This window comes from Zeugodacus cucurbitae, chromosome 6, assembly GCF_028554725.1.
Source record: "Zeugodacus cucurbitae isolate PBARC_wt_2022May chromosome 6, idZeuCucr1.2, whole genome shotgun sequence".
NCBI lineage: Eukaryota > Metazoa > Arthropoda > Insecta > Diptera > Tephritidae > Zeugodacus > Zeugodacus cucurbitae.
In genome coordinates this window covers 30,760,067-30,773,625 of record NC_071671.1, presented here as the reverse complement: position 1 = coordinate 30,773,625, position 13,559 = coordinate 30,760,067, and the positions used below count along the sequence as shown (strand labels likewise).

At 38.1% G+C, this 13,559-nt stretch overlaps 1 protein-coding gene across 11 annotated transcripts in view; it reads left to right on the top strand.

Annotated features, from left to right (window-relative positions):
- LOC105219329 (synaptic vesicle 2-related protein) overlaps positions 1-13,559 on the top strand; it is a 469,576-nt gene that overhangs the window by 103,261 nt on the left and 352,756 nt on the right. For all 11 annotated transcript variants that reach the window (XM_054233805.1, XM_054233807.1, XM_054233802.1 and 8 more), the window contains one exon: positions 3,229-3,353. In XM_054233805.1, coding sequence (XP_054089780.1) covers positions 3,229-3,353 — 125 coding nt within the window. The remainder of the gene's footprint in view (positions 1-3,228; positions 3,354-13,559) is intronic.

Below are 13,559 nucleotides of genomic sequence, written 5' to 3'. Positions count from 1 at the left end.
AACATCCCGTATAAGGTTCTGTCGAGCGTATTGTGTGAAAGACTAAAGCCCACCGTCAACAAACTGATTGGACCTTATCAGTGTGGCTTTAGACCTGGAAAATCGACAACTGACCAGATATTCACCATGCGCCAAATCTTGGAGAAGACCCGTGAAAAGAGGATCGACACACACCACCTTTTAGTCGATTTTATAGCTGCTTTCGACAGCACGAAAAGGAGCTGCCTTTATGCCGCGATGTCTGAATTTGGTATCCCCGTAAAACTAATACGGCTGTGTAAGTTGACGTTGAGCAACACCAAAAGCTCCGTCATGATTGGGAAGGACCTCTCCGAGCCGTTCGATACCAAACGAGGTTTCAGACAAGGTGACTCACTATCGTGCGACTTCTTTAACCTGATGCTGGAAAAAATTATAAGAGCTGCAGAGCTAAACCGAGAAGGTACAATCTTCTACAAGAGTGTACAGCTCCTGGCGTACGCCGATGATATTGATATCATCGGAAGCAACAACCGCGCCGTTTGTTCTGCTTTTTCCCGCATGGATATGGAGGCGAAGCGAATGGGTCTGGAGGTGAATGAGGACAAGACGAAATATCTCCTGTCATCAAACAAACAGTCGGCGCATTCGCGTCTTGGCTCCCCCGTCACTGTTGACAGTCATAACTTCGAGGTCGTAGATAATTTCGTATACCTGGGAACCAGCATCAACAACACGAACAATGTCAGCCTCGAAATCCAGCGCAGAATAATTCTTGCCAACAGGTGCTACTTTGGACTGAGTAGGCAATTGAACAGTAAAGTCCTCTCTCGACGAACCAAAATCAAACTCTACAAGTCGCTTATCATTCCCGTCCTGCTTTACGGTGCAGAAGCTTGGACGATGTTAACATCAGATGAGACGGCACTAGGAGTTTTCGAGAGAAAATTTTGCGCAAGATTTATGGTCCTCAGAACATTGGCAACGGCGAATACCGCAGACGATGGAACGATGAGCTGTACGAGTTATACGACGACATTGACATAGTTCAGCGAATAAAAAGACAGCGGCTACGCTGGCTAGGTTATGTTGTCCGAATGGACGAAAGGACTCCAGCCCTGAAAGTGTTCGATGCAGTACCCGCCGGAGAAAGCCGAGGAAGGGGAAGGCCTCCACTCCGTTGGAGGGACCAGGTGGAGAGCGACCTGGTTACACTTGGGATCTTCAACTGGCGCCGAACTGCGAAGAGAGAGAGAGGTGGCGCACTATCGTCGATTCGGCTATAACCGGCTAAACGGTTGCAACGCCAATCACATACAGTGTAATCCATTTATAATGGACTCGCTTAAGATGGAAACTCTGTTATTATGTACCTCTTTGTCAAGTCTCAGTTCAAACATATGTAAAAAACTCGGTTGAAATAGACTCGGTTATAATGGATTCCGGTTATAATAGACAATAAAATCGGTTTTTGTCCATTATAACCGAAGCTTTCAAAATCAAATTTCAAAACAAAGTTGGCAATCAGTTGGCAATAAGCAAAATTTTGTACTTCCCCGAATTCGATCAAGAGACACAATAAGTCTCTGCAGCAGAAAATGTTCATTTTTTCTTGGAAATAAGTCAAAGAAGGCAAACAACTTCTGCGGTGGGTTGAAAGTGACGTTCGTTGGCTTTTCATTGAGAGTTGTTAATTTTAAGAAAAATGTCGGAAAAAAAATAAAAAGCGAGCATTTACAAGAATATACAGCATTTACAAGAATATACAATGAAGAATATACAATAATATGCGAAATTGAAGGAGGAACTTCTCAAGCTGACATTTACTTGAACAAAAACCTAAAAAACAGACTGTTTCAAACATATGGATTAATCGGGAAAAAATTAAAAATGATTGGAAAGTCAACGACAAAAGAAAAAAAATAAGAGTGGCGACACATCCTCAAGTTGATGATTTACTGTTTAAATGGTTTATTTTATTTTTATTCCTAATTTTTTATTCATATTTTTATTCATAAACTTTATTGCTTTAATAAAAAAACACATTGAATTTACTTTTTGAGTTAAAAATTTTATATTCTGATTAGATGGACACTCGGTTATAATGGACAATTTGACATGGTCCCGTGGAGTCTATTATAACCGGATTACACTTTACATACATTTTAATTTAAATGCCCAAAAATTTGTATTTTGCCTGATCTAAAAAACGAAAATTTTTGAGGCGCTGTCACTCTGGATTAAATTGGATATCCCTTTATCCCTGCTCTCACTTTTCGGACTTGAAAGCCGTCTTGCTTTAAATCAAGTTGATGATCACGAAATAATCAGTTGAGCATAGCAATTTTCAAATTACAAGTTACCTGCTTAAAACTTGTCTCATCATATATAATACTATCTGTCAAACGAAATCACAGTTTTCGCTTACTGTGAACTTACATTCCTGTCATTATAATCGAAGCCTGCTCTAGTTTAGGTGGTGTGTGCTCTACGTGGGCCAAGAAAAAATGACAGTGGAGTTGCAGCAACAAAGTGTCTCAATCACAGCGACCGAAATTAATTAATTTGTAGAGACCGAGGGATGTCGCATAATTTACTAAATGAACGAAAGCTTTCTTTAAAAAACACTGATCCATTTCGTTGGCAATCGTGTTCCCAAAAATTATTCTTACGTTGCTTGGCGTCCCAAGTTCCTTTATTATACCTAATAGGATTAAACGTTATTTGTTGAAGAATAATCGGTGCGCAAGATATTTATCTACTTTTTCAAAATCAATTCCTTCATTATTAAAATTTTCTTGTCGTGATTCTATAAAACACAATCATTAATAATAAATATAAGCAAATATTAAAGATTCTAAAACATACCATTCTCGTTGCTCAAAATTTTAACAAACATACATTTGTGAACTGTTAATGAAAACGCATCGAAAACACATGATGTCGGTCAGAACGACTTTGTTTCCGCAATCCACAGATTGTGTATTCAAGATGCTTTCAATGTCGGTCCGAACGTAGTATAAGTCTTTACATAGTAACTCGATTAGTTTTAGGTGTAACAACAATCGTTAGGCGAACAAAATTTATAATATGTACATATGTGCAGCATATACGCCCGTAAATTATATGAAGAAGAACAAAAACAAATTAATCGATATTGTGAAAATTGACGTCATACATTCCCCATTGTCAAAACCAATAATAACCATAATCTATAATATTATATACATATATTATATTTTATTCCAGGCCTTGACTTTTTGTGGTATACTGCTCGTATTGTACAGCTTACTATGTTCGGTGGCGCCCAATTTCACTTGGCTTATAATCTTGCGTGCATTGGTTGGCTTTTCAATAGGGTGCATACCCCAATCGTAAGTAAACAATTTTCTAAATTTAATTAAAATACTAATTTTTTAAAACAAATAGCTTGTTTGTATCATTTTGTTCTGAATCGTAAACTTAACAATACAGTACTTTTCGTTTAATTGACCCTATGTTTCCCCGTTTAGTTGAACGGAGTTGTATGTATGTACATATGTGATTGGCGTTGCAACCGTTTAGCCGGTTATAGCCGAATCGACGATAGTGCGCCACCTCTCTCTCTCTTCGCAGTTCGGCGCCAGTTGGAGATCCCAAGTGTAACCAGGTCGCTCTCCATCTGGTCCCTCCAACGGAGTGGAGGTCTTCCCCTTCCTCGGCTTTCTCCGGCGGGTACTGCATCGAACACTTTCAGGGCTGGAGTGTTTTCGTCCATTCGGACAACATGACCTAGCCAGCGTAGCCGCTGTCTTTTTATTCGCTGAACTATGTCAATGTCGTCGTATAACTCGTACAGCTCATCGTTCCATCGTCTGCGGTATTCGCCGTTGCCAATGTTCTGAGGGCCATAAATCTTGCGCAAAATTTTCTCTCGAAAACTCCTAGTGTCGTCTCATCTGATGTTAACATCGTCCAAGCTTCTGCACCGTAAAGCAGGACGGGAATGATAAGCGACTTGTAGAGTTTGATTTTGGTTCGTCGAGAGAGGACTTTACTGTTCAATTGCCTACTCAGTCCAAAGTAGCACCTGTTGGCAAGAGTTATTCTGCGCTGGATTTCGAGGCTGACACTGTTCGTGTTGTTGATGCTGTTTCCCAGGTATACGAAATTATCTACGACCTCGAAGTTATGACTGTCAACAGTGACGTGGGAGCCAAGACGCGAATGCGCCGACTGTTTGTTTGATGACAGGAGATATTTCGTCTTGTCCTCATTCACCTCCAGACCCATTCGCTTCGCCTCCTTATCCATGCGGGAAAAAGCAGAACAAACGGCGCGGTTGTTGCTTCCGATGATATCAATATCATCGGCGTACGCCAGGAGCTGTACACTCTTGTAGAAGATTGTACCTTCTCGGTTTAGCTCTGCAGCTCTTATAATTTTTTCCAGCATCAGGTTAAAGAAGTCGCACGATAGTGAGTCACCTTGTCTGAAACCTCGTTTGGTATCGAACGGCTCGGAGAGGTCCTTCCCAATCATGACGGAGCTTTTGGTGTTGCTCAACGTCAACTTACACAGCCGTATTAGTTTTACGGGGATACCAAATTCAGACATCGCGGCATAAAGGCAGCTCCTTTTCGTGCTGTCGAAAGCAGCTTTAAAATCGACAAAAAGGTGGTGTGTATCGATCCTCTTTTCACGGGTCTTCTCCAAGATTTGGCGCATGGTGAATATCTGGTCAGTTGTCGATTTTCCAGGTCTAAAGCCACACTGATAAGGTCCAATCAGTTCGTTGACGGTGGGCTTTAGTCTTTCACACAGTACGCTCGATAGAACCTTGTATGCGATATTTAGGAGGCTGATCCCACGGTAATTGGCGCAGATTGTGGGATCTCCCTTTTTATGGATTGGGCAGAGCACACTGAGATTCCAATCGTCAGGCATGCTTTCTTCCGACCATATTCTGCAAAGAAGCTGATGCATGCACCTTATCAGTTCTTCGCCGCCGTATTTGAATAGTTCTGCCGGTAATCTATCGGCCCCCGCTGCTTTGTTGTTCTTCAAGCGGGTAATTGCTATTCGAATTTCTTCATGGTCGGGTAATGGAACATCTGCTCCATCGTCATCGATTGGGGGATCGGGTTCGCCATCTCCTGGTGTTGTACTCTCACTGCCATTCAGCCGGTCGGAGAAGTGTTCCCTCCATAATCCCATTATGCCCTGGACATCGGTTACCAGAGTACCACCTTGGCCTCTACATGAGGATGCTCCGGTCTTGAAACCTTCGTTAAGTCGCTTCATTTTTTCATAAAATTTTCGAGCATTCCCTCTGTCTGCCAGCTTCTCAAGCTCTTCGTACTCACGCATTTCGGCCTCTTTCTTTTTTTGTCTGCAGATGCGTCTCGCTTCCCTCTTCAGCTCTCGGTATCTATCCCATCCCGCACGTGTTGTGGTCGTTTGCAACGTTGCGAGGTAGGCAGTCTGTTTTCTCTCCGCTGCGAGACAGCACTCCTCATCGTACCAGCTTGTTTTTTGTCGTTGCCGAAAACCAATTGTTTCGGCTGCAGCGGTACGCAGTGAGTTTGAGATGCCGTTCCACAGTTCCCTTATACCGAGATGCTGATGAGTGCTCTCAGAGAGCAGGAGTGCAAGTCGAGTAGAGTATTTCGTGGCTGTCTGTTGCGATTGCAGCTTTTCGACGTCGAACCTTCCTTGTGTTTGTTGACGGGCATTCTTTGTTGCACAGAGGCGGGTGTGTATCTTCGCTGCGACCAGATAATGGTCCGAGTCTATATTTGGTCCTCGGAGCGTACGCACGTCTAAAACACAGGAGACATGTCTTCCGTCTATCACAACGTGATCGATATGGTTCCGCGTGTTTCGATCAGGAGACAGCCAAGTAGCTTGATGTATTTTATTATGCTGGAATCTGGTACTACAGACGACCATATTTCGGGCCCCAGCGAAGTCGATCAGCCTCAGGCCGTTTGGCGATGTTTCGTCATGGAGGCTGAATTTTCCGACTGTTGTGCCAAAGACACCTTCTTTACCCACCCTGGCGTTAAAATCGCCAAGCACGACTTTTACATCGTGGCGGGGGCAGCGCTCATAGGTGCGTTCTAGGCGCTCATAGAAAGCATCTTTGGTCACATCGTCCTTCTCTTCCGTTGGGGCGTGGGCGCAAATCAGCGATATGTTGAAGAATCTCGCTTTGAAGCGGATTGTGGCAAGACGTTCATCCATCGGGGTGAATGCCAGGACTCTGCGACGGAGTCTCTCTCCCACCACAAATCCAACACCAAATTTGCGCTCCTTTATATGGCCGCTGTAGTAGATGTCACAAGGACCCACATTCTTCCGTCCTTGTCCCGTCCATCGCACTTCTTGGATGGCGGTGATGTCAGCCTTGAGTCGTATGAGGACATCAACCAGCTGGGCAGAGGCACCTTCCCAATTAAGGGTCCGGACATTCCAGGTGCATGCCCTTATATCATTATCCTTAAAAAGTTTGCAGGGGTCGTCATCAAAAGGGAGGTGTCTCATCCGAGGCTTTCGTAGATTTTTCATTGGTACTTCGTTTTTATGTGGTGGGTCCCAAGCGCTACGCACAACCGCATAAGTGGGCTTCGCCTTCTCACTTTAGCTCGCCTTCAAACGGATGTCTGTTGGCTACCTAGAGGATACTTGGTCTAAAACCGGAAGTCGTGAGCTGCTTGAACCATGTGGAGAAGAATCGTTTCTGGCCACTCCCAAGTGAATGACAATCAAAAACTTTCCTCACTTGCGTGAACTTCTACACATGATCCCATCCTCCTCGTTGAACGGAGTTATCGAGCAAAAAATATAGCATATGAAAGCACATGTAAATTTTCTCGGATAATTTGACTCGGTTAATTGATTTTCCCGCTTAGTTGGTTCACAATATATGTCATCAAAAATCATTTTCCTTTTAAATTTCCCCGGTTAATTCCACCAAATAATATTGTGAAAAAACTAATATTCTAATCAACACTAAATAATTTTTTAATAATAAATTTGAATAACAAATATATATATGTTCATATGTACTTAAATATATTCATAGATACCTATGTTAGTACATAAAATTGTTATTGCATTTTTTGCTATAATGGTAAAAAATATTCAAATATAATATTTTAATATCGTACTATTTAATAAGACAAACAACTTTCAAATTTTGATTCCCACGTAATCGCTTAATTCACCAAATAGTCCAAATAAGCGTGATTCCTGTAATTGAACAAACTGTCCATTAAAGCGGGATGCTTTTAATTGAACAAATTGTTCAATTAAGCGAGTATCTGTTAATTGATTCCCCGTTAATTGAACGAAAATTTGTGCAAATTTTGATATACAATTATGCGAAAAGTACTGTATATACGTTTATGTAAGTAGGGCGCTAGTGAGGATATCGGAACAGAACTTTGCACTAATACTGAATTTATAGTGTGGCATCGCCCTTCTAAAAATCGCCGAAATGGGACCATAAGTTTTGAAGGCCCCATATAAGGAACATGGGGACCTCAGTGCTTCTAATAAATATTTTACCCAAAATATAGGTAAATCCCTTATATATTTTAAAGGAATTCAAAGGGAATCTTTTTCTTCCAATAATATGTCTCCGTGCTAAAAATTAGTGAAATCGGGTGAAAACAAAACTTGGAAGCACTACGCAAGCGGAGATAGAAATTTAAATGGATAGCATACTATCTTGCACGAACTCAACTGGATAACTTTGTTGTTGTTTTCACATGTAAAAGTTTTGACTAGCGATCACCGCCCAAAGATAGCGAGCAGAGAAGTGTCTAATCGATTGTAGCTATTATATTCTTTGTTTTTTGAGGTTAGCCTCCAATATCTAAATATTTCCCTTCGAATTACAAAGAACCTACTTTATTTACTTATAACTCAATCTCCCGGAAGAAACAATTAGGTACAAAAAAAGAAAATAAGAGTTGACTTTGCAGTATAGTGTAATTATTGTGTTTGGACAATATTAGAAACTACTCTACATGTTTACAAATATTTACAAAATATTATTTACTTTCACTATACAATTTTACATTAAGGTGATCCTCCCCCATGTTCCGTGTCCTATACTTAAGTGGACTTTATTTCAAGTCTATGTCTTCTGTCATTTGCGGATCGATTTATCATACAAAATAAAAATCTACATTAATTTTTAATGAATTTTAATCGTCTTGAAAATGAAATGCAACTCTCCGACAAAGACCGTATTTGTAATTATATATACGTTCTTAGTCTGCGATTGGCTATTGCTGAAACATATGTTCAGTTTGAAAGCTCACAGGTGGGCGAATATTGATAGCAAAACAAAACAAAAAAACGAAAAAATTGTCGGGAATCGAAAATTTAAATATCCACCAAATCGCCGCCATATTGGCATTTCTCCCACTGTGACATTTAAAGAATTTCATAACAAAAAGGAATGGTGAATTGCGTCGAAGCGCACTGGTACGAACAAGAACAGAAAGCGTGTCGAGGAACACGAGATACTGAACGATTCTCCTAAAATCGACGCTTACTCTTCGAAATACTACGAACTGCCGTACAATTGTATCAACGCAGTCTTATTTAATGGTTCTTTTTTAAGAGGACGTTTTTTTGTTCAAACGAGTATTATACAGCCAACATTTTTAATTTATGTTAAAATAATAAATAAGTGAAGTATTTACAATATTTTTAGTTATTACTCAACATTCAGTGAGTGTCACATAAAATAATACACATGTAAAATATTCATAAAATAATGCATAGAACTGTATTCAAACTTTAAAAAGTTAAATAAAAATCATAGTAGTTTGTTTAATATTTGAACTTGTAATTTAAGCAAAAAACCAAAAAAAAATTTAGTAGTTAACTTAACAAAAAAAGTATTTCATGTTCACAACTCAAAAATATGTGTGTCACTCAAAATTGTTCACCTAATTATTTGAAAGTAAACGGATTCTGATTTTAAAGTTATTTGCAGTGGTATTTTTGAAGCTTTCAAAATTTTCAACCTCAAAATTTAGTGAAATGAATCAAACATCTCCCGAAGAACTCGAATTGTTAATATACCATAATAAAAGAGGAAAAAAGTATGCAGAAGTCGCAGAATCATTGCTTTATTTAGTATGTTATAAAAAGCATAATGAAAACAATAGAATATGTAATAAGGTAAAAACCGGTCGAATGAAAGGCTGACCCTTAATGACGAGAGATGGATTATACGTCAAGTGAAGGCAAACCCAAGAATATCAGCCCAAAAAATCAGCAACGAGCTTAAAATTTACTTGGAAGAGGAAGTCAGTGGTTCAACAGTAAGGAGAGTGCTTCGTAAAAACATGTTTCATGGAATAACTGCTCTCAACAAGCCATTTATCAACAGACGCAATAAACGCAATTACAGTTTGCTCTTTAATACCAATCTATGCCGAAAGAGGTCTGATTCATGTTTTTTTATACTCTCGCAACAATAGTTGCTAAGAGAGTATTGTAGTTTTGTTCACATAATGGTTGTTTGTAAGTCATAAAACTAAACGAGTTAGATATAGGGTTGTATATATCGAAATGATCAGGATGACGAGACGAGTAGAAACCCGGATGTCTGTATATCCGTCCGTCTGTCCGTGCAACGGATAACTTGAGTAAAAATTGAGATATCCTAACGAAACTTGGAACACGTATTCCTTGGCACTCTGAGGAGGTTGCTTTCAAAGATGGCCAAAATCGGTGGCCATTCCACGCCCACAAAATGCCGAAAACCAAAAACCTATAAAGTGTCATAACTAAGCCATAAATAAAGTTATAAAAGAAAAATTTTGAATAAGGGATCGAACTAGTAAGGGCCATATTTGGATGTAACTTTTTTGGGAAATGGGTTATTTGTATATATCTCTCAAACCAATACGTACCCCACCACACACCACGAAAATAGTTGAAATCGGATAATAACCACTCCCACCTCCCATACAAAGGTTAGGTTGAAAATTACTAAAAGTGGGTTAACTCCCTAACGAAAAACGTCAGAAACACTAAATTTTACAGAAGAAATAGCAGAAGGAAGCTGCACTCAGATTTTTTTACAAACTGAAAAATGGGCGTGGCATCGCCTACATATGGGTAAAAAACGTAATCTCAGGAACTACTCGACAGATTTCAATGAAATTCGGTATATAATATTTTTTTTACACCTTGATAACACGCATAAAAAATGGGACATCGGTTCACAACCACGACTACTTTCCTTATAATTCAATTTTGAATTCCATCTGATTGCTTCACTTTATAATGTATACATAAGGAACCAATGAAGATAGCGGAATAAAACTTTACACAAATATCATCACTGGCTTCACTTGTGAAAAAATTGTCGAAATGGACTAAAACTTTTCAAGGCCCCAGTTATCGAACATGTTGAACTCAGCGCCTAAGGGTAAATTTTAACCGAAAATATGGGTAAATCTCTCAGATAATTTAATGTATTTCAGAGGAAATTGTTTTCTTCTAATAGTGTGTCTCTGTTCCAATAATTATTAAAATCGGGACTTTATTCTGCATATATTTATTGGTTAATATGTGAGATATCTTAGCGAAATTAAGTGAGTGTATAGTATTGGATATAGTGTACCATGCTGGTGAAAATGAATGAAATCGGTTCAGGAATTACCTACGCCCTCATATACTATATATGACGATTTTCGTTATTCTATTAAACTTTATTTATGAGTAAATTTGTTTAAAATTTCTTCAATAAATTGCGAGAGTATAAAATGTTCGTTTGCCACCGAACTTAGCCTTTCCTTACTTGTTTTTATTTATGAGTCAAAGTTTAACATATTTCCGTTAGATGGCAAGCAAACTGTGAAAAAAACCAGGTAAAAAGATGCGCATACCAAATTTGCGTGCGACTGGAGGAGGATACGTAATGGTGCGGGATTGTATGTCAGTACACAGAGTCGGTAATTTGGTATTTATCGACAATATTATGAACCAGTATGGCTTCATAGATGTTTTGAAAGAAAATTTAATACCAAGAACTGAGAAAATGGAAATGGCTCTTAAAGAAGAGTGGAGCAAAAATAGCGCGATACATGCAAAAATTAGTCGATTCGATACTAAAAACGATTAATACTTTGAAAAACGGCAAGGTCGGCCCTAATTATTTACTAAACTGCTGCACAAGTGCACTTGAAATCACCAAGCATTGTGTGCAATAGGTCGGTGATTTGTTGGATGACATTTGAAACAATATAAGCAGTGAACCTAAATGGCAATGAAAACAAAAAACATAAGTAAGCAACACTTGTTCACAATGCAATTCAAACATTATCTTTTTTCCTAGCGAAAAAGCAACGAGTGCAACATGTGTTAAATGCTCGTTCTCTATGTAGAGAAATTATGTACATATATGCATGCAAATATTGCATGTAAATTCATTAATAGTAAAAGAAATAGTATTTTTATGTGTAAAAATATTCTTAAAATTAATAGTTTTATAAAATAATTTATATTTTAGCATATAAATAACAACAATATGCGTTGACATGTAATAGGAAACATTTTTTATTATACTCGTTGTCATATGCTTGATTTTCATTGCCTTTCGTGCCTTCTCCGACAGTAATGTTTTGAAGAAACAATGCTTGGTGAGAAAAATGTCATGTAAGCATTTGCTTTTGCCGCTCTGAGTGTGTTGTTGATTTAAATTGTTCGCTGAGAGCAAAATATTGCATTGTTATGTTAAATGAACTAATGACTTGAAACAAGGAGTGAGCAAATAAGTAATTAAGTTAATGACTTGAATCCAAAAGTGATATAAAGTTCGTCTTATTAGTTATTTAGGTATTAAGATAAGTTCCGAGTTCCAAGTCTAGGTCCGCAGAAGCATAGTTTTCGAAATATTCAGTTTTAAAGATAAAAAAATCGAAAATTTCAACATACATATTTCACACACGAACTTTCCACTTACGCACTTTCTTCACTTCAAATATTTGAAATGAATCTGTTAACCTTCAATCAAATTCAAATTTTTCATTTATATAAGGTTTTTTATGCAAAAGTTACTTATTTTAAAAATCACTTTTCGGTCTAATATTTCAAAAAATTTATGTGTTTCCAATTATGTGGAAAACCAAATTTATTTAACAAAATAAATTAAAAACAAGTAAGGAAAGGCTAAGTTCGGGTGCAACCGAACATTTTATACTCTCGCAATTTATTTAGAGATCTACCTATGTATATTTTCGGTGAAAAATTACCCTTAGGCAATGAGTTCTTCATGTTTGATATCAGGGGCCTTGAAAAGTCATGGTTCGATTTTGGCAATTTTTCCACAAGTGATGTCACAGCTCAAATACAGTATTTGTGTAAAGTTTTATTTCGCTATCTTTACCGGTTCCTTATGTATACATTATAAAGTGAAAGAATCAGAAGGATTCAAAATTGAGTTATATGGGAAAAGGCGTAGTTGTGAACCGATTTCGCCCATATTCCATCAGGGTATCAAGAAAATATTATATACCGAATTTCATTGAAATCTGTCGAGTAGTTCTTGAGATATGGTTTTTGACCCATAAGTGGGCGACGCCACGCCCATTTTCCATTTTGTAAAAAAATCTCAGTGCAGCTTCCTTCTGCCATTTCTTATGTAAAATTTGGTGTTTCTGACGTTTCTCGTTAGTGAGTTAACGCACTTTTAGTCATTTTCAACCTAACCTTTGTATGGGAGGTGGGAGTGGTTATTATCCGATTTCTTTCATTTCATTTGGACTGTATAAGGAAACGGCTAAAAAAACCGACTGCAGAAAGTTTGGTTTATATAGCTTTATTGGTTTGCAAGATATATACAAAAAACCTATTTGGAGGCGGGGTCACGCCCACTTTTCCAAAAAAATTACATTAAAATATGCCCCTCCCTAATGGGATCCTAGGTTCCAAATTTTATTTTCATAACTTTATTTATGGCTTAGTTATAGCTCTTTATGTGCTTTTGGTTATTGTGGGCATGGCAGTGGTCCGATTCCGCCCATCTTCGAACTTTCTTACCTTCTTATGGTGCCAAGGAACACGTGTTCCAAGTTTCATTAAGATATCTCAATTTTTACTCAAGTTACAGCTTGCACGGACGGACAGACGGACGGACGGACAGACAGACATCCGGAATTGAACTTTACTCGTCACCCTGATCACTTTGGTATATATAACCTTATATCTAACTGGTTTAGTTTTAGGTCTTACAAACAACCGTTATGTGAACAAAACTATAATACGAATGGCAACTTTTGTTGCGAGAGTATAACAAGTAAGAAAGGGTTAAATTCGGGTGTAACCAAATATTTTATACTCTTGCAATTTATATATTTAATTACATATGTATAGCTGCGTTCAAAATATTATTAGTGCTAACTTTTTATTTTGCTTTATTTATTTGACGATTTTTTTTAAATACTGTTGTGTAGATGCAGTGCATTAAAAGAGTACCACAATAACTGTATAGCTTGACTACTGCAATTTTCTTTATTTTCAAAAGTGAGACTTATTAAGGCAGTTAGTAGTGCGTGAATTAAACTGTC